The 22,707-nt window shown below is 40.8% G+C and overlaps 1 protein-coding gene across 2 annotated transcripts in view; it reads right to left on the bottom strand.

The window, feature by feature from the left end:
• Positions 1-22,707, bottom strand: part of lpar1 (lysophosphatidic acid receptor 1) — an 80,548-nt gene that overhangs the window by 5,453 nt on the left and 52,388 nt on the right. For both annotated transcript variants that reach the window (XM_074618039.1, XM_074618040.1), the window contains one exon: positions 10,957-11,708. In XM_074618039.1, coding sequence (XP_074474140.1) covers positions 10,957-11,708 — 752 coding nt within the window. The remainder of the gene's footprint in view (positions 1-10,956; positions 11,709-22,707) is intronic.

The following is a 22,707-nucleotide window of genomic DNA, read 5'->3' as shown; positions in this document are numbered from 1 at the left end:
TCTGAATTAGATACGGGTCATGTAAACAGCATATTCAATTTGGATATTCTGAGTTAGGTCTGAATGGAGCATTTTCCGATTTAGACGTGGGATATAGTGATATTATTCCGGTTTTAGGAGCATTCTTTGGACATGTATGCAGCGCATTCGGAATATGCATCTCAGTTAGTTTTTTTACAGCAGTTTGCGACACATGGCCCAACAGCCTCTTGCAAGTTTTTGTCCAGCTCTGTGCGTTTTACACAAACCTAGCCGACAGTTTGCGGAGATGCGCGTCCAAAAGAAAAGCCCACATCTCTGGTCAGAAGGAATTTTTAAAGGGGCTATTGATAACATTGAGCCACTAGATGTCGCATTCTCCCTCCCCAATTCCATTGCATTCACTTCACAACAAGTCGTTGACCGTCATCTCAGCCATTAATCTGTTTTTTCCAAACTAACTGACAACCCTGGGATACCACGTGATACCATAATCGCTATACCATAGGCTCACAAGCCTTGTTATAAGTGGGAACCAAACGTCAGATATCTTCCATAGAGATAAACAAAACATTAAATACATACAAAACATTCCCACAGCTTAGTAGGAATACTGTCTTTTTCGGAATAAGGGCAAAAAACTGAATATTTTGTGCATGTAAAAGCAATCAATATGACATTTGAAGGATCATCTTCATCTACACAGTGAACTGACCTTGTTGAAAGCCAAGTTGCTTTGTATCTCCTAATTTTGACAAAGCCAGTCAAAACTTTGACTTGGTTTCTCTTTTTTTTTTACTTACCACGAATACTTTTTTTTATTATCATCCCTAACTGTCATGCTTTTTTTTTCTTTTCTTGGCGGAAATGGGCTTCCATAAGAGAGAGAACAGAGGGCTATGGGAACAAATATAAGGAAATAATAGAGACCAGACCACGGCAATGAACTCCACACTCCCACAAACACACACACAGATGCAAAACTGAGGGTAGACACAGATAAACACTCGCATGTGCAGACACAAACACACGCAAACACTCACTTACATAATTACACCATGGAAAAAAGACAGATGGTAGAGCACTCAAACATTGATGTGAAAACATTTGGACGGTGTTGAGAAAGCACTCAGAAAAACTGTCCGTCCCAGCACGATTAGCCTTACAAACATTATTAACAACAGTCTCACTTCCAGCATTAAAGCTCTTTGCTTCGTACCACATCGTTAGGGGATTGTGAGCAATGATATGGGTATCTTCCTGTCTCTGCGCACCACCTCCTCCTTCAGATTAGGAAATGTGGATCTCTTTCCTAATCCAACGTGTTGTTTGTTAGTAGAGGCTTTGCTCTAATGGCCGATGTGTCATGTTTCTTCCAGGGAGAAATGCATCATTAAGAAGTTTATGATGCTGTTTTCCTCTATTACTGACATATTGTCTGCAGCAGCTTGTTCTATGGTCCTCAGTCACATGTAGTGCGCTACATAATTACATAAATATATGAGGTTAAACGGCTTAACGGATCGTGTTGGTGCTTTTGCATGTTTATTCCTTTAACTAAAAATGACTGCAACTAGAAATGCTTTTTTTTTTGCTGCCATCAGTTTCACATTTCCAGTCATTTGGGTTATGCTTTGAAAAACAATTTGCAGAGAGGTAATGAACATTACATCATCTATTTTGGCTTTGTCAAAGTTACGTTAGCAGTTATACACATGCGCTTGAAGATTCTTTATTTTTGGTGATTTAAAAGATGTTCTGGTTTCTGAAAAAGATTTCTCTTAACCTCAACAAAAGTACTGATTTGAACCCAAGTACACATGGGCAAACGCACATTTTGTTGTTTAATTTTAGGACTTGTTGGAAGGACTACGTGTTGGACCTCGACCAATCTTTCTCTTGTTTTCAAGAGGGAGATTCTAGTTATGCTAGACATTTTGTCAGGACTTTGGGAGGCATCACAGATGCTGCATCACTTGTCTTCCACTCACTACACGAGAAAAACAGCCAATTGTTGCACCCAACGCTCATTTCCATTCCCAAAACCAGGGGTTTAAATATAGACAGTGCAGGCAGTGCGGTTGCACTGGAGGGCCCTTGAGGATGGTTGGTAGTTTGAGTGGGAAAAATGGACCAGCATGCAGAAGTTGAATTTCTGGAAAAACGATAAGATATTAATTAAATGTACCCTCTCAAGAGGCAAAAGAAAAACGTATACATGTTGGTAGTGGAGTTGAGAAACAAGTAAACATTCCCTTCTTGGGAACTGACTAACATTACAGCAGGAAAAATGACCTACAAGTGCACTCCTTCTTCTTAAAGGGTCAGGTAATTAAAGTCCCCCTACAGAAAACCTGAGTGAGCAGGAAGACTAAACACAAGTGAACAAGCATTTCTCAAACATCACAAGTTCACGGCTCATATAAATGTTGGACAGATGAACGAGGGGAACATGCACCTTCCTCTCAGAATACATATCAACACTGACTGTGGTCTACCAGTACGAGTGTCTACGTCACCCAACCATCCACTCCAACCTCCTTCCTAAAGGTGTATTCACATCAAATGTGAGGCACACTTTTTGCATGACGCGATTACATGCAAAGTCAATGCAAAGATGCGAATAAATTTGCACGGGGCAATCCGAATATGTGAAATTCACAAAAATCTAATTGGATAAATGTATGTGCATGCCTAGATGACGTTATTTTGAGTGTTGATGGAGCAGCTACAATTTTGGAATAGCCTAGCCCTGATCGATCCGAACTTGTTTGCTTGAATGAATTCAGACTTTTTACAAACTTGCATCATTATCTAGTTATTTCGGCATCCTTTTGATCCTTTTATTGCAATTAAATCATAGCAAAATCTGTGTATTTTGTGTTCATACCGCTGTAGTAAACCAGATTAATTCATCTGACGTGTGACTTGCTAGACACGGTGAATACATGCACCTCTGGATGATGGTATGAACCAAGGCGAAAATTTGCTTCTTATCTGCATTTTTCTTACCATAATGTACTGAAATGAAGCAAAATCAAAATAACTTTTAGAATTAAATAGAAAATTGTCAGCAAGAGTAACGTAAATATTTCAGTATATGAAGTGTAAAATATAACCCACGTCTCTGATCTTTATAATGCTGCGTCTCACACCTTCTTTTACATTATGCTGATGTATTCCAGATGTAGCAACATACATTACTCATTACAGAGCTTCAAATTATGCTATCTGGGATTCTCCTGCCTTTCTATTATTTCTCACGTCTTCATGTTGGCTCAGGTTTCCACTAATGTGCAATTCTCTCAGGCCCTAAAAAATGAATAAACACCCAATATTAAATTACTGCTCTCATTCTTCTGTCTCACTGCCTTTCTTCCATTAATCTCTCTTTCTGCATCTCTCTCAGCCTCTCTTTATCTTGCTCATTTCCTGTCCCTCTCCTCCCCTCTCTCTTTCTTTTTCTTTGTGTCTCATCACTTATTCAGTTTCCTATGCCTCATTTCTTCATCGTGCCTTTCTTTCTGCAACCTGTCTTCCTCTCCACCCCATGCCTGTCTCTCAATTCCCGTTCATCTCTCCATCATTTTCCTAATCTAACCATCATCTGTGGTCGTGACCATGATCTCGTTAAAGTAAGTCAGCGGACACAAACCATTATATATATTTCTCAAATGGCCCGGTGGCTTCCCGTTAGTCCGCAAATGGATTTGTTTTTCCTTTCCCCTCTTTCCCACACAGATTAGATACAAGTTCACATTCAGCAGCTGAGTGTTGGCAATTATTGATAAAGAGGCTTGTGGCGTACACACACTGATGGAGTGTGGTGATGGTGTCACGGTGATCTAATGGTTTGAGAAATGCGCTTTTGACTGGAAGTACAGTGGAGTCTTTGAAATGGCAATAATGAAGGTTTTCTGCTCTGCAAGCACAAACAGGCTGTGATATATCTGCAGAGTTCTTGGTCAGCAGCAGTGACTCACTCACTTTCACCTTACTTCTCTCTTTTATTCTCACTGGCTTGGGAATAAAAAAGACATAAATCAGCGGTAAAAACAACACAATCTGGTGCTGTAATGTTCTGTTATGGTTTAGATCAAATCCAGATTGTTAACCATGCCACTAACCGCCAAATTCTCAATCCAATTTTTTTTAAATTGCATCTGATTTAGAGCGGCATTTTGGTCCTTGAACTTTTAAAATACTACCAGTCTGGTCCTATCAACTGTTTTGTTGACTAAATTGTCTGTTTATGGTTAAATTGTTTTCTTCTTGGTGCCACCAGATTTTGTTGCTTCAGGCTATGAGCGCAGATTAGGTTCTTCTGTCCAAAAACAAATTCCTTTCCAGAGCTGTTTCTGATTGATGGTGTTACATGATTACAAGTTTTAGTTTTTTTTTTTCATCCTCACAGGCACATGGATGTATAAAGAAAATTGGATACAGGATGGGAGGCGGGTGCCTGTTCATTCCTATGAGACTTGCTCAGTGGAAGCCAAAATGGCTCGACTGCCGAGTGATAAAATATCCGGATCATCCGGTGATCTTCCGCATCCATTGGGCCCATAGAGCAGGCGCAGTAGCGTTTCCTTTAACTCCGCCTCCCAGCCCTTGCTCCAGCCTCGGTCTGGGGCTCATTCACATCAACGGAGGAAGGAAAATAACTGGCTATTAAGGCATTTTACAACTTTTAGGATGGAATGATTTTAATAAGGGCTATTCAAGTGTGCGTACTGAAAAAGCGACATCTCTTTCCCAATGTAAGTCTATATGGGAAAAAGTATTTTTGGGCCCAATGGCATCACATGACGGACACGGAAGTTATAGTACCACCGTTTGGCCACTATGAAAATTTGCTTCAAAGCCTGACGCCCTTCCTGGGGGCTCGAACAGGCAGAGTTGATCTGGATAATATTCGATTAAACTTGAGATCTTTCAGTTGTTAATGCAGGCTTACAAATCCAGGCTCACTTGAGATGTGGTAGGCGCAACCCCCCTGGCAGCATTTACTGTAGATGTTTGAGCAGAGTTTGCCAGAAATGACTCTGCCAGAGCAGGATTCATGAGGACAGATGCTGCGGTTGTAAGGTGATTAGAAGAGCTGCACTGTGAACAGGAATTTCTTGCATTAAGTGCCTCACACACACACACACACAAACACACACAGAAAACAGGCAACATTGCAAGCCAGTCATGTTTCCACGCTGGCAGCGGATTGGAGGGTTGTAGTTAGCTCTGATTGGTTCTGCTCTCAGTCAGCCAGAAGACACACATAGGCATTTCAGGAGCAGAGAGAAACTTGAAATTTGACGCTTTAGGCAATATTGTACTTGTGCATTTGAATTGAATTGAGTTGAATTGAAAGAAATGTGCAGCTATGCGTGTGTGTCAACTTGAAATGTAGACCTAACAATTACTCAGTTCTTGGGTTGAACACTGATTGGCTACATGTTGGGAATTTGAAACAAATGCAAGTCAGTGATACGGCATCTGTGCGCATGTGTTTGGACAATGGTATGTCTTGGCGCTCCACGCTGTCTGACGATGCGAGCGTTTACACCACCAGGGCTTTAAGATAATCAAATCATTCACAGACGACCTCTGCATGAGCCAACACCTGACACACACAGTGAACAAGAGTCATGGTTAATTTGACAATGCAGTTGACTCATTGATGAGTGATGAAGAGAATCTCTGTTGGTGTCATTCAAACATGTTTTTTTGTCTTTCAGCAGAGAAGCGCCAGTGGCTGAATGGAGCAGCAAGACAGTATGTGACCTGCCGTGTTACTGCTTTTCGCAACAGATCAGTTGACTAGATTCGGTTATTGTGCACATTAGGGCTGTCAATCGATTAAAATATTTAACCGCGATTAATCACATGATTGTCCATAGTTTTAGCAAATTAATCACACATTATCTGTTCAAAATGTACCTTAAAGGGAGATTTTTCAAGTATTTAATACTCTTATCAACATGGGAGTGGTCAAATATGCTGCTTCATGTAAATGTAAGTATATATTTATTTTTGGAAATCAATTAACAACACAAAACAATGACAAATATTGTCCAGAAACCCTCACAGGTACTGCATTTAGCATAGAAAGTGACCTCAAATCATAACATGGCAAACTGCAGCCCAACCGGCAACAGCAGCTGTCAGTGTCTCAGTGTGCTGACTTGACTATGACTTGCCCCAAAACAGCATGTGATTATCATGAAGTGGGCATGTCTGTAAAGGGGAGACTCGTGGGTACCCATAGAACCCATTTTCATTCACATATCTTGAGGTCAGAGGTCAAGGGACCCCTTTGAAAATGGCCATGCCACTTTTTCCTCACCAAAATTTAGAAGTATGTAAAGGCCTTTAGTCATCAAAATGCATTGTTTGTATCCTTGAAGCTCAACAATGAAATTGTTAAATGCGTTTCTTTCCAAATGAAACATTTGCAAAGTAGAATTTTTGAATATTTTGAAACCTGCATTGTGCACATTTTCTTCATTCCCGCCTGTTCTGGCACATTGTTGCTTTTCTTGATGCGTTATACCGCCACCTGTAGATCAGTGGAATGGTGTGAAATCATTGGCGAGGATGCGCATCACGTCACCGGCATGCTCATACGCTTGCACAAGAAGACACAAAACAGGGACCTGTTTGTAAAACATTTGCTCCCTGTCTCTATTGTTTTTGGCAAAAATACTTTTTATTTTACAAGCCGGATTCGGGTTTTGTTTTCCCATCATTTGACTAAGTAAGTACATCAGAGTTTATGTGAATGGAGCCAACCTTGTGTCCTTGTGCTCTTTTTTACTGAGCCTAGGGGTTTATGTGAGTGTGAGAGAGTCTATGTGTATACATGCTTATGCATGGTGCGTGTAACCAACTTTCCATCTCTTCCTGTCCTTCCAAGAAGAAATCACCCATGGGTAGTTTTACAGCATCCTGAGAAGGACAAGTGAAGTGGACAGCAGGCACACTCATCATCATGTGGTCAGCAGATGGGAGATGGCGGACAGGGAATTGCTGTGGGGTTTACTTTCTCGTGGAACTCATCTCAACCTTCCCATAAGAAGTCGCACATAATCAAATCCCAGTACTCAATGGCGACTTTAACCCTTTCGGAGACATTTGACCTTTTTTGTTTAACTTTGGCCAGACAAAAACAGGCGAAGAGGGATTTTTTTTCAAATTTAGCAGGAGATAAGCGTTCAAGAGATATGAGTAAGCGATTGTACTGCAAATCCAATTGAAACAAGAAACTACCTCCCTTCTATCAGTACAATAGAAAACCTGGCATTTTCTATCCTCCTCTGTGCTCAAAAATGACCTCACTCAGAAACAGCAGTGGATTCCAGACTGAACCAAAACAACATCACACCCTTGCTCAAAAGACTTAATTTCCCAGTAAGGGTTGGGCATCAGTAAGAAGAACAAATGTGATTTGTTCAGAAATTCAAAAATAATGATTGAAATTGATTTGTTGATTTGTTTGTTGATACTGTTCTAAGTATTGTAAAACTGTTCTTACTACTAATGGTAGACGATCCCTTAAAGGGCCAGCGGGTAGCATTTCAGGCAATCTATTAGCAGAAATAGAATATTCAAAACTATGTTTTCATTAGTGTATAATCACCTGAAACTAAGAATCGTTGTGTTTTCGTTACCTTAGAATGAGCCCTTCATATCTACATAGGGAGCGGGTCCTCTTCACGGAGACCGCCATGTTTCTACAGTAGCCCAGAACGGACAAAAGAAAACACTGGCTCTAGAGAGAGCTTTTTGTGTTTTACGTTACCTGAAGGCCTCCGTAGTTCTCCGACACGCTGGCTGAAAGTGCAGTAACGTGAGCCGCAGAGTGCAAAACTGTGGTACCGCTAGTCGCCGTGTGACTTCTGTTGCTGATTATGGTAAGGATGGATGACCTCTGAGCGAGGCAAATGGCGTTACCATGGTTTTGCACTTGGCGGCTCACATTACCGCAGGCTTGGAAAGGGAGGAGTGAGTGGAGGGGTACTCAGTTGGTTGCAATCTGCAACCACACCACATCCTACACACTGTACCTTTAAACTTGCACTAAAATATATTTAACCACACAGAGAAAAAACGTTTTTATTTACAGCGGTTTTCGCAGTCCTTTTTCATACTGGCATATGGTTGTGAAAATACAAAACTGGTTTCAATTAATTTGTTGAACTCTCCTTTAAACACAGTCAGCTAAACTCTTTTTGGGAATGCAGCCAAAGAGCAGCAGTGTAGGTGATCTCACTTTCTCTTTCCGTATGTTGCAGAGTAGTGTGTGTTTACATAAAAAGAACCTTCTGTTTCTACATCCATTTCTAGATAAAGTAAAGCTTTTGTAAATTATAAGCTTCGACTGTGACGTAATTGACACCAGCCCTGTCCTTTACTGGCAGAACCTGATATTGAGCAACTCCAGAGAGACGTAGTTTGTTTAATTTCGAAGGAATCCTCCGCTGTTTCGGGATGAAGTCACTCACCATCATTTGGAACATGTTAGCATTTATTTATAGGGGGGGGTTTCAGGGATAGTAGCAAGTGTTATTGGATGACTCTTTTCTCTGTAGGAGCAGCTGCAACGACACAAGGACTTTCAAACTTCCATTCAACCAATGAAAGTAATCCACTCGATGCTTATTACAGTTATTTACTTTATGGTTATCTCTCTGTATTCTATAGCCATTAGAAGTTATGGAAGTGTCTGCAGATGAGACCCAGAAACTGCTTGCCAACAATATGAGGCAGGTTAAATAAGAAGAAAACAAATAAAGCATCTCTACGCAGCAGAAAATATATGTCCTCCAGTTTTATCCAGCACATTGCTGCTGTCCACTGCTTTTGAATTAAGTTCGGAGTAAAGACAACAGAGGCAACAGGATGAGATAACACAGCACACAGGAGACAAATCACACAGAATCCTTTGGTATGTTTTGTCTAGGACCAACACATCCTGCTTGAAGGCAGTAAAAAGGCCTTTTCCCACAATTCACACTCAAACTTGCTTTGCACATGACTGAGTTAGCGTGCCACTGTGCTATAATGCAAAAAACAGCTATGCCTCTATTTATTACACACCACTGAAGAGGCCTGGAGACTTGCAAAGTGGGTAACATATCTCAACTGAATGCTAAGACATAAAACTGTCAGACTGCACACACACAGAGCTCAGCTTGAAAATAAAACAGGCGCTGTTTCTTTAGAAGAGAACATTGTCACCGCATTAAAGCTGAGGTTGGGCCGAGTCAAATGATTGGACGGGCTTATTACAGTCCTGCGACAGCCACAGGTACCAGATTTTTTCTTTTTCTTTTTTTGTCAAAGCATTTGATTTATTGATTGCTGTCGGGATGTAAAAAATAAAGAACACTACCAACCCTAGCTTTAATACAGCATAGCACCTGTTCATTTGAAACAAACTATCTCAATGCAACGTATTCTCATACAGCGGTTCGTAGATTTTACGGAAAGTTATTCCCCATTTTTCGTGTGTTTTCCTACAAATGTCTAGCAACACGTGATGCACATGTCAATCTCCACTCCAGTCTTTTGAAAATAAACTTCCGACTTCACAGGAACATGGTTAGGTTTAGGCAACAAAACTACTAAGGTTTAGGAACAGATCGACTTGGTTAGGTTTAGGCAACAAAACTACTTAGTTAGGTTTAGGAACAGATGACTTGGTTAGGTTTAGACAACAAAACTGCTTAGTAAGGTTTAGGAAAAGATCACGATTCAGGTTAAAATAACTCCAGTAGTGGCATAATTTTAGTACGGAGATTATGTGACAAATAAATCAACGTTTACTTCTGGTTTCACACAGTTACGATCACCGGTCTCCTGGGTGAAAGTCCAGTGTTATTTGATCCACCTATCTATCCACCCCAAACTCCTCCCTACGCGCCATTTGTCACTCTTTATACTTCAATGACGTGGATAACATACGAATTGATTTTGTGGGATATATACGAAATACAGTGCATTACTTTTCGTAGGTATAGCTACGAACGGCATGCACAATTTAATATCAAGCTTAATGTAGTCACGTCACGTCACATCTAAGATTTTGCCTTTACATCAGTGATGATACTCCAAGTATAACTGTACAGTACACATTAGACATGTCCAGCACACTGTAATGTAGTCTAGGTTAAAGCCAAGACATTTAAAGGCTTGTATAGGGAAGTCATGAAGCTGCAGGCTCCTTTCTCATATTACTCTAAATCTTTCCTGAAAGTATTTTCCCATCAAATTTGCAGAAGTGGGGCATCTGTTCCAGCTCCACTTTCATTTTCTTCAGGAAATAAAGAAAGTGATTTTGCTTACAGTGAAAAATAAAGCAAAACCCTGTCTTTGTTTTTTTGCATTCAAACACACTTTGATGAAAGTTATGCAAACCTCCTCCATCCACTGAGGGTCTAAATCTGGTTTGGAAGTTTTAACTTTCACGATCTTGTACACTGTGTAAAGTCAACAAACCACATCTTTCAAAATGCAGCAATCTTTCCATCTATTCCGCTTCTACACCTGCATCTCCTAGACATTATAGCTACTCATGCAGTTGTTTTACCAGAACATATTCATGTTGCACTGAACAGCCGTTGTGCATAAACTGCTCACGTACAATCACAGCACATGAACGTAATGTGTACGGAGACGGGGTTGGCTGAGATGATGTATTAGAGGCTTACAGTCGTGCTAGGCAGACACTGTGTTCGTGCTGAATGATGCAGCCTCACAGATAGACCCATCAACGGATTCATTGTTCCGCTGCTGCTGATGACTTCAAATGTTGCATTCACTGCTACAGAGATACTAGATATGAACAGTAGATGTAGCTTGCTAGATAAGGAGGAATAAACAGTATAAATGTAGTAGATAACTAGATAGAGATAGATACATAGAGATAACTTGATAGCTGGATAGATAGATATAGATAGATAGATTAGATCTCTTACTTACCCAAAACAATCACCACGGTTTTCAGCAGAGACATCATGGTATCTCGGTTGCGTCGTGGTCCAGAGCTGTGCCGCGACATCCTCATGGTCCTCTGGCGCACATAGACAAAGATGTGGGCATATAGTGTCACCATGACAACAAAAGTCACTAGGTTAAACACTGCCCAGAAGATCAGGTAGGAGTTGCTGTAAAGCGGCGCCATGTTGGAGCAATCCTTGATACTACAGATACAGTTCCAGCCCACGCTGGGGATGGCCCCCATGACTATGGACATGGTCCAGATTATGACAATCACCACCACCACGCGGCGGTTACTCATGCGCGTGTGCAGCTGCATGCGGAACACGGTGATGTGGCGCTCGATGGCGATGGCGAGCAGGTTGGCCACGGACGCCGTCAGGCTGGTGTCGATCAAGCCCTGGCGCAGCAGCCACGTGGAGACGGTCAGGCGCCTGGTGTTCGGTCCCGTGTTGAACATCAAGTAGAAGTAGGCCAGTCCGGCGAAGAAGTCAGCAGCTGCCAGGTTGGCCATCAGGTAGTAGATGGGGAAGTGGAATCTCCTGTTGACGTAGATGGCGATCATCACCAGGAGGTTGGCGAGCATGATGAAGATGCACACGGTGATGCCCAGGCCCATCACCAGCCTGCTGACGGTGTTCCATTCAGTAGCAAGGGTCTTGCCGCTGCGGTTGTAGAAGAAGGCGATGGTCTCGTTGTAGTAACACTGTTCTTCATCCATGGTGGCGCTGGTGCTTTATTGGAAGAAGAAAATATATTAGATATGTCACAAAAATATTAAGCGATTTATGTGAAGGTTGTTAACATTTTGATTTAAAAGGTAATGCTTTCATCAGAGAAGTGTTCCCCCTGTAATCTGTGAATATTTGGCTTTACTTTAAATTCCATTTAAGTATGAAGTATGAGCTAGAGGTCGACCAATAGTGGATTTTTAAAGGCCGACATAATAATGATAGTTTGGAGCAGGATAAAGCCGATTAATAGGCCAATATCTTATTTACTTCTACAGCAGTCAGCTACTTTTTTAATAAATCCGTTTTTTGTCAATCCGAATTTAATAATTCGTAAGAGAATATCCTGGAGTGTGATTTGGTGGATTACACCATTGGAACAATTTCTATTTATTTACAATGGGCGATACGCTGTTCTGTGGTTTACAGTATGATTGACCAGGATTACTTCTGTTGCGCGTCTCGTACATTGTTAAATGCCACTCTTGCAAAGCATTACTGATCATGTATATACCCGGGGTAAGGAGGATCCTTAAGTCTGCGATTTCATTTCATGAATGGATGGTTATGTAGCTGGATTATTTGTATGGGAGAATGCCTAATTGGTACAGTAATCAGTATCAGTATCAGAGCCACTATTGGTGCATCAATACCGATTAACTTAGAGTAGTTCAAATTAGAGGTACACCAATTAATCGGCCAAAGAGATTTACATGGATTTAGGACACCAAAACAAAACCTGTCTACAATAAACCGAATAGCCTGACCACATGTCCTATTTTCATGCTTCTGTCAAGAATGAGTTAATCCATACTTTCTTGAAAAATGCATATATTCGTCTTTCATAACGCTCAACACAAAGCAGCCCTTTAGGAAACATGTGGACTTAAGCCGGTTCATGAAACATGGAAAATCAGAAATCCCCTTTGGATTTAGACTCAACGTGATAAGTCGTCATTTGAGTGTGTGTGTGTGTGTGTGTGTGTGTGTGTGTGTGTGTGTGTGTGTGTGTGTGTATGTGTAATGAGTGTTTCACATACAGAAAACATCGTTAAGACATGAACAGCAGCTTTATAAGGGCAAAAGGTCTTAAAACGATTGTTAGAAACAAAACTCGTATTGTTTGCAAGTCACATTATACAGCAACGCTACAAGGGTGGTGTGTATGTGTGTGTCTGTGTGCCTCCATGCTTGTCTGCTATATGTGTGTGTGTGTGTGTGTGTGTGTGTTTATGTTTGCTATATGAATAAACCCCAGTGTGACATGAAGCTGAAACATGTTTTTTTTTTCCATCTGGTGGAGTTTTATGAGTGTTGTTGCATCAGAGGAAACTGAGCAGCAACATGACGCTTAAAGTCAACTCACACATACATAAACAATGCTCACAGGAACATGTGCGTGTGTGTAATATAAGCTCCAGTCCCACATAGATGCTGGCTAGTCTCTCTCATACACCCCAGACCGGAAACAGGACCTCAGGGCTAAAGTAGCGGAGTGTGTGTGTGTGTGTGTGTGTGTAGAGAAAGAAGAGGGTAGGGGATGAGGAATGAAAGAACGAGTATTAGAAGTTCTGCGTCAAAGGCCAGTGTTTTTGTTTCTCTATTGATTTACCTTCTTATAAGACCGTCCAAATCCTCTAAGCCCTCTTTTCTCTCTCTGCAGTGACACGGCAAAAAATCTCCACGCTGCCAAAACCTGAACTTCAAACATGAAGGATTTTTTTTCCTCCTCCCCCTCTTGGACTAATTTGCAATGTTGGAAAAACTATCCTTCACCTCTCAAAAATTCACATGAAAAATAAGGGATACTCCTGGGAAATGAGGCGGTGTTGAAAGCTATGAAAGCTGAAGTTTGCCAAAAATATTTTTCAACTCCTGCACCTCAACTGCTGAGGTGCTCTTAATCTCGTTGGTAATATACTGTTTTGACGGCCATGATATACAAGACATGTTACATAATGTAATGGGTTAGTTTTGCCGGTAGCAACAACCCATAATTTAGTTCCTGACTGTGCTTTTGTTCCATATAACCCCATGCTATAAATACTATATATAGCCCCATTTTTAAACTATAATCCAAGCCAAAAGCAATACCGTACATCAACTATACAGTAGACTGGCTCAGACTGTTGGCAGTGCACAGCATCTTTATATTCCTCAGCCAAAACGGGTGTGTATTAGGCATGGCGGTGCACCAATAACATTATAAAAGGAAGTCCTAATCAATTAAATAAACGGTTTTCTGGGCTCTGTTTATAGGTCCAATTTCCTGAGGCGGGCCGATAAGGGACTCCGTCTGCAGCCATGTTTGCTTGGAGTGGCTGTAAAGTGTTATTTCATTCACTGAAACAGCAGTAGTACGTTCTATTAACTGTACTGAATTATTGCTTCAGACAAGCCGGATGCGTCTGCTTAATTTCTGCTCGTTGATTTGTAAAGAGACATGTCAAAAAATAAACACTGCCCAGTAATCATTATAATAGGGCCACATATTTCCATTACATTTTTTACAGTGCGTTTTGATTAATGATTAATGTTTGTATTAGGAACACGGAAATGTAGTCTATTATTTTATTAAATTACTGGCCATAAATGGATCCCTTCCTAAGGACAAAATCAACATTGCCCCTTCTATCTCATTTGAAAGTATACCTACAGTTAATGATGCTTCAGCAGTCCGAGTTAAAGGAATAAAATGAATATGTTCCTTATTTACAGTCTTTTATTGCAAAATGTCCTCTTTGTTTTTTTCTACTAAAAATACTGCAGAAAGAAGAAGAAGAAGAAGAAGAAGAAGAAGAAGAAGAAGAAGAAGAAATAAGAAGAACAAGAACAAAGGCACTTTATTAATCCCAGAGGGGAAATACAATTTTTACACTCTGTTATCTTACATAGAACATACACACAGGCCCGAAATACACACATGCACCTATCAGGCCATTAAATGTGCGTTATCAGTAGCTAATAGCCTCATAGATGTGGGTCAGTAGGGCCATGCTACACCCAATAGTAGGATTTATCATCGATTCACATGGTTGATCACTGAAAGAAGGAATGAGAGCACAACAGCGACCTCTAGCGACCGTAGTAATTATGACACGAGCAAAAGTGGAAGGCCCTGTAGTATAGACAGCTTGAAACTCCATAAGGGGTGGAGGTCGGGACAATGGATGGGACACAAAACACGGGGCTTTCACCCAGGACACCAGAATGGCATCCCATGTGAAACCAACGTGTAGTTGTCTTTGTGTCAAGTTTTACTTTCACTTTTGAAACGTAGTTATTTTACGCCAAAACATGATCTTCCCCGAAACTTAACAAAGTGGTTTTGTTGCCTAAGCCTAAAGAAGCTATTTTGTTTGTCTTCAAAAAGGTTAACATTTCATGCAGTTTTACAAAGTGTTAGAATGTGTTGCTTAAGTTTTGCTCAAGGATAGGCGTAGTAGGCCCCTAATGACCCACTGAGGCTTATGAAGACCATTAACGCACATTTTATGATAATAGTTTGTGATGGTGCACAGACAGCAGCCTTTTCCTGTTTGTGACGGGTTTGTTGTTTCCTTCTGGTGTCTGTGGTGATTTTATAATTACTTTAGAAATGACACCATCAAACGTGCATGCAATTTTGAGGTTTTTAATCGTTGCTTTTATCCAGAGAAAGCCCACCATTAAGAAGCAGAGAGAGGAGCAGCTGAGTGACAGCGCCAACACTAATGCTGGATAGATCTCTCTACAGCAATATCCACCGCAAATGAAAGCCCATTTATTCTGCTTGTCATCTGCGGTTAATGACCATTAAACGTCTGGAGGGAACAGTCACCGGGGCATTAGATGCCTGAGGCCGGTCGTCAGTACTAGAAAGTGGAGGAAGTGTCAGTGGCCTCTCAGTACACATTCCCAACACTTTCATCAGAGCCTGGAGCCTGCAGAGAAAGATCCTGTCATTGTGCGTGTACAGTATGTGTGTGTGTGTGTGTGTCTTTGTTTGCAACAGCCGGTGGGTGAGTGGGTCTTGTAAAAGGGAAAAGATTGAGCAAGAAAGAGGACATGGAAAGAGGGGATTTTAGATTTCTGTGTTCCTGCACCTATAAAAGACAAAGTTTGAATGACTAAGTTGTTGAAGCATTTTAGTGTGTGTGTGTGAGCGTGAGAGGAAAGTTCGGGAGTGTGTGTGCACAATGTGTTGAACCCCGGGTGTCAGAGACGGAGAACAAAATGCTCGCTGTGCTTGAGTGTGTGTCGACACACTCTCTTCATGCTTGCTGGTAATGTGTGATAAAGTCTGGCTGTGTGGAGAGAGAAGAAAGTGTGTTTTGTGTGTGTGTGTGTGTGTGTGTGCCTGCCTACCAGGCTATGAAAGGACCACCCTGGAATCCATACAAGTGAGGTCATAACTCAAGTATCAGTGTCAGGGCTGTATATTCATAACGTGTGCCTAATTAACACACACACACACACACACACTCAATTATCGTAGCCTCTCTTTTACTCTTACAATCATACACATTCAATCTGTTATTTAAAAATGAGCAAACACATACACCTACTTCTACATATACTTCTGAATAAATATTTATCACCATTTTTGGGGTTTTTCATACTTTCGCTTTAGTTGAATGAGATATAGGATGAGATATTTCTACAGGCCCTCAAGTTGTTGTCCCACTTGCAGCTGCTAGATACCGTAAAGCTCATTACAGCCCACAATGCATTCATTGAAAACGAAAGATTTATGGGCATTTTATAGAGATCCACTGAATGGATTAGGAGGCATCCTGTGTCCAAACTTGACATGGAATGGCTTCAGTCCGTCTTTTAGTGGACATATGGACATTTTGGCCTAACAGTGGTCCTAAGGGGGCCACACATATATTAATATGAAATTTGATGGCCAGCTGTTGGGATATCTTTCCCAAAACCGGGGGAACCTGACCTTAAGATTTGTTGCTCTTGACAAAAGAGATGGATAGACAGATGTAGCCCTCTAGGGGAAAGGAAAGGAGAAAAGTAATGGTTGGTTGGATTGAGGTGGGTCAACAAATGTCTGACTTTAACACGGGAGACTGCTGTTCGACGTTGGTTTCTTTCAACCGTGACCACAATCGTTCCCTGACCATAATAACGTGATTATCGCTGTAACCATGACGCCGAACATCCCCTAACCTTGACAAAGAAATAAATCTAACCCAAATCAACATGTTTCCTTAGCCTTAATGGAGTACTTATTTTAAACCAAATCATTATTTTAATCCAAACCATGATCTGTCCCTAACCATAACCAAGTCCTGTTTGTACTTAGACCTAACCAAACCTTAACCATAGCAATGTCACATCATAAAACACCTTTGTAACGGTTTTGGAGGCCACAGACAAATCATCCTAGTGGCGTCAGATCAGAAAACGCTTCTATACAGTATGTCGTTGTAGAGGGCAGTGACAAATGACTTATTTTGTGCTTTAATTTGGAGGACTTGTTGCAACATCCATATCACTACAGCCTGAGGCAAAAATATTCATTGTTGATCTAGCATTCAATTCTTACTGTATTTTATATTGAGCCTCAATCTAAGATCAACAGTGGACCGTGTCCTATCACTCCATTCATTCAACCTTGGTTGAGTCTAGAGCTCTTATTATTGCAAATATTATTATCTGCATTTTTCAATTGTATCTATTTTTATTTTTCATTTTGTTTATGGTTACTGCCACTTTAAAATATGTATTAAAAAAATCTACTTGTTTTTGGAAAAATATGTTTAAAGAGTGAATGTACTGTGGGTCTTAATGTTCTTTGTGTTTTGTAGGGTTTTATAGGGTTGTAGACATTCCGATGTAGACATAAACATTTGACTATATTATTTGAATGTGTATTTTCATTTGATATGTGAAGCGATGTCATGGATTAGTAAGTTTAGTTTCCAACTTCTGCCTTGTTCCAATGTTTGATGCTGATTGGTTGTTACATAAATATCAGATTACCTTGCTTTAGTAGGTGCAATGTGAATTAGCTTAAAAGGGATCACACTGTGTTCTTGCTATTTAAGAGGCATCTGCACTGTATATTTGTGACAATGATGAAGGCCGGATGGCCAAAAACGTTTTGCCTTCTTGTCTAAATGGAAGACTTTTTACCATTTAGACCTTCTTCTGCCATCAATGGTTAATATAATAAGCAAGAAACTCTACATGAAAACTTATCTTTGAGTTATCATTGGTCTAACACATGCTGAGATAAACTGTCTCGGTCTAGTCAGAAATTGAATAAACTTCAGACGGTAACTAAACCCAAGTCTGCTCCCAGTTTCTCAACAATCCATCATCCAACCTTCTGGTTGCTATTGTTAATACAGTCCTGAGAGGAATAAAGCTTAAATGGGAACACCACTGAATTTCACGTTTGACATGTTATTCCTATGCAGAGAGAAAGTTTAGTCTGTATTCCAGAACATTTATTAGTGTGTCAGACTTTCATACTGATGTATCGTTTCACAGGTAATCATGGTGAGTTTCTCTTTTTATGGAGAACACAATACATCTTCTGGCTTTGGAAAATATGATCATATATAGCTCATTTGGATGATAAAGTTCAGGCAAAAAATGCTAATGTTTTATAACCCAGAAATGGTTCCTGCAGTTCATCAAAACGGCTCTGGCTCTGTAAGAATTATCCATTTTCATAAAGAGTCACGAAACAGCTAAGAGTTATTACGGTTATGCATAAATTATCATGCGGAATAGTGATTCCAGTGCATACATCTGGGGCATGACGGTGATTTTTAAAGATGTAAAACTATTTCTAGAGTATGAAATAAATCAACCAGATTGTGGGGTTCATCTGTGCAGTATTTCTCAAACCAGACTTTGATGTGAATGAGTTATGAGTGATGATGGTAACATCTGAAAGTGATAGAAAGTCTCTTCACTGAATCCTTGTGAACTGTCTGTAGACTCCACTTTAGAGGGAAACTGCTTATGTTAAGTTTAGGCCTATACCTCAGATTAGTTAGTTTACAGCTAACAGCATCAGTTGTCAAATTCTAATTGCAAATCCATGCGTTTGTATTAACTTTCAAGCAAGAGACTGTGTACATGATATCCATTTTTTCCCAGTACGGCGCTAGTGGAGAGTGTAACGGTAATGCTAGTCAGACTGAGGAAAATGTCAGCCATTTGGCAATATTTCACAATGGAAAATCCAATAAGCCAAACTGTATAATAAAAGAAAATTCTATGTCATTCATTCTCTGTATGTATTTGTTCATATTTTACAAAGGGTTTAACCTGAACCAGGCCATACAACCAAGACAGTAATCATATCACATCCATACACGGTCAGTAGTAAACAGCTGTTCAATAATAATGATAACACATTTTTTTTTTATCACGCTGGTATCGGAGCAGTACTTTATTTTGAAAGGACACTATGCATGTAACAAGCGTATATTGACACGCCGTCCATGACACGTCCAAAACTAATGCTAGAGGGGTACGCAGTGCATCAGTCTCCGATACCAAGGGGCACTCACCTGACCTATGACAGTCCTGGGTCAGGGCCACCCATTTGTTTGGAGGTGTCAGGACTACTACCTCCTATAGGTTTAGCAAGTCTGATTTACTTTCGCTGAGATGACTTAAGAGCTACGTTCTATTGCAACCAGGGTATAAAGATTTCAATTTTGAATGTCAGCCTGATCCACAAATTCCTACTTGGCACTGTTGTGGTATCATATGAATGACAAGTGAAAGACTTATAACTTTCCATACTTCTTCCATTTCTCTTCTTCTGTCATATAATCTGCCCTCACTTGTCCTCCTTTCCAGCTAAGTTCCATACATCATTCTATTCCTTTTGCTTTCTCCTCTCTCCCTCCACCGTGTTTCCTTGTTTCCTAAGCTTCCCTTCAACATATTTACACTGGTGATATCCTCCTTTTTCTCCCTTCCCTCCTCTCACCATTTTACCTGAAATCCTTGCACCTCACCCTCTCTTAACGCTTCTCCACTCTCTTTTCATTTCCATCTTACCTTTCCCTTTCCATAGTGGCTCAACTATTTCCCCTTTCCCTCACCTCTCCTCCCCATTCTTCCTTTCCTTTCCTCTCCCCTTAACTCTTTCCCACACTTTTCCTTCCAACCCATCTTCTATCACCTCTCTTTTCCTCAGCGTTCCTCTCCTGTCTCCTCCTCTCCACCTCCCTCCTCCTCCTCCTCCTCCTCCTCCCTCCTCCTCCTCCTCCTCCTCCTCCTCCTCCTCCTCCTCCTCCTCCTCCTCCTCCTCATCCTCAACCTCCCCCCCTTCTCCTCTTTGCCAACTCTCCACACAATGTGCCCATTGTTTCCATACTCCCAACCCAGAAAGCAGAGAATCGGGACTTCTACAACCCAGCATACACACAAGCACTAACGCACACATAGGCTTTTCATTCTCTTAACGTTTCTCTTAAACATCACGGGCGAATGCACACAAACCGCACACCCTCACACTCTCGACCAGTTGCTGCGGAGCGGCGGGGCTCAGCACAAGGGCAGGATTGAGAGACGGTGTTGAGTCATGTGTGACTGCAGCCGTGACGGGCTGATTCACGGCTCGTCAGTGGATGATACCCCTCCAACCACTTAAGCACTTCCATCTCAGCACACAAAGCCCCAAACTGACACATGTTCAGTCATTAAATGGGATGACTAAGAATAGAATGGAACTGAATCAAATAAAATGGGATTAGTCTTACAAACTAGACCATATTTGACTAGAATAGAATAGAACGTAATAGACTTTAACAATGTGATTAGTATTATAAATGCAGCCCTGTCTCCTAAAAATTAAGTTCCCATACAACTAAACTGGAAAGGTATTTTGTCACGGATTACGTTTGTCTTTGACGTATCACAATTACGTTTGTAAAGGTCTTTGCACACCAAGTACGTTACACACAGCAACCTTGCACACTGAGTCCAATGCATTTTATTATTCTATTCGTTGCAATACGGGAACAAATTTAATTAATTATGTGCGTGCAATGGACAGAGCTAGTTCCAAACGGTGCTAAAGAATGATTGACATTATCAAGAAGCTGTCGTTTAGCTGCCTAGAGCACAATCACTACTGTCTAATCTTTCGTATAACTGCGGGAGATTCATCCCACCACCAACAGAAACACTTCTGAAGCATGTAGTCTGGGATGTACTCTGACAAAATAATGTTTTACTCCCCAGGGAGAAGGAGTTAACACGCTAAATTACACACAGCTCCGTAGAGACGAGCTGAGTGGCTTTCACAGTGGCTTCTGGTTTGTCCAAAGCCACTTAAAGCAATGTTTTATTTCTAAATAACAACCAGAATCATAAATAACATCTAAAAGCTTTTTTTTTTAATTTGGCTATAAATTCTTCCAGGGAAAACCTGGTGACAACCAAAAATCCAACTCATGGGTTATTATCTGCGGAGCAGCGTATAACACACCCTTTCATTTTGTAAAATGTCCATCTAATAAGCTTCTTTGCTTTAAGGTCTTTCTGCTATGATCTGTTCCACATGTTTTTGGTAAGGTAGGTTTGGCAGTAACAGGAAAAAAAAATATATAAGCATGAAATTAATCCTTGAAAAACCCTCAGAAATGCAGTTTAGAGCAACATAAGCATAATCGGTATAGCACAAGTGCATGGTGTGTACACCACTTCACACCTAAACTAACACACAAATGCACTTGGATCCTACATAGGGAAACACTTGAAATAAAGATACATTATTTAACGCATTCACAGTTGCGTTGGTTTCATTACAATAACCAAACTTCTCTAAATATTTAACAATGACTGCGTTCAGATAAACAACCCCGACCATATGTGTCAGGTTTCTCTGCAGCTTAGTGTTGGGTGTGTTCAGTCATCCTCTAATGAAATCACACTATTGGAGACAGATTCCACAGATTACATCACCGCAGCTCAGATGCAATATGGGATTGCGTCAGTGCGGTCTGCAGAGATTTAAGGGCTCGACTTGAAAAGTGTTCAAATTCATCACTGAATTATGTTCCCTGGATGCAAATGAATGCTTGCGTACATGTATGGCCACGATCTCTACTGTTCTGCAATGTTTGTGTACAACATGCATTAGACTTAATCTCCCATGCAAAGAAATTATGAAACAATGACACACCAGGGAAATTGTGAAATACAGTGCAGTCTGTATAGAAAGTTCTGTTGTTTTGGCTCTATTTCAGCACATTACATTCAAACTCAACCAATTTTTAGCTTTAAGGTTGAGGGTCTTCACTTCCATATTGGCTGACATGTGGCACTTTTATACATTGTCCTCAAATTCCCGATTCCAGAACAATGCAGCAGGACAGTATTTTTAAACACCCAGACAAGACGACCCAAGGCGTTTCTATGGCCAAGCAGTGGAATGTTCTTGACCGGCCAAGCCAGTTCACCTGACCTCAGTTCAACTGTACATGTTTCACTTGCTGAAGACCAGACTGAAGGAAAAAAAAGCAAGTGCTTCACAAAAGCAAAAAAAAGAAAAGAGGGAATAGAAAGAGCAGGCTGTTCTCATACGCCGTTCGTAGCGGCGGAGAGTAATGCTCTGTAGATCGTATATATTGCACAAAATCAATTTATGTAGTACACGTAATTGTGAACCAGAAAGTAGAGAGACAAACGTTGCGTATGGGGAGGAGGTCGGGCTGGATGGGTGGGTCAAAAAACACCAGACTTTTGCCAAGGAGACTGGTGTTCGCACCCCGTTTGCACCCAGAAGTCAACTTGATTTATTTGTCATGTAACTTCTGTACTTAAGTTACCCCTCTTTTAATTTGAACTCAAACCACGATCTTTTCCTAAACAAAACTAAGTACCTTTGTTGCCTAAACCTCCATATTTAAGTTACGTCACTTCCATATTTTAACCCAAACGTTGAGTAATTTGTCACGGAACTTTCCGTACTGTAGCAACGCCACTTCCACAATCTTTATTTTGAAAACACTGATGCATGTAACGAGCG

This window comes from Sebastes fasciatus, chromosome 19 (genome assembly GCF_043250625.1).
Source record: "Sebastes fasciatus isolate fSebFas1 chromosome 19, fSebFas1.pri, whole genome shotgun sequence".
NCBI lineage: Eukaryota > Metazoa > Chordata > Actinopteri > Perciformes > Sebastidae > Sebastes > Sebastes fasciatus.
Note: the sequence above shows the minus strand (reverse complement) of the source record. Positions and strands in the feature narration are given on the sequence as shown.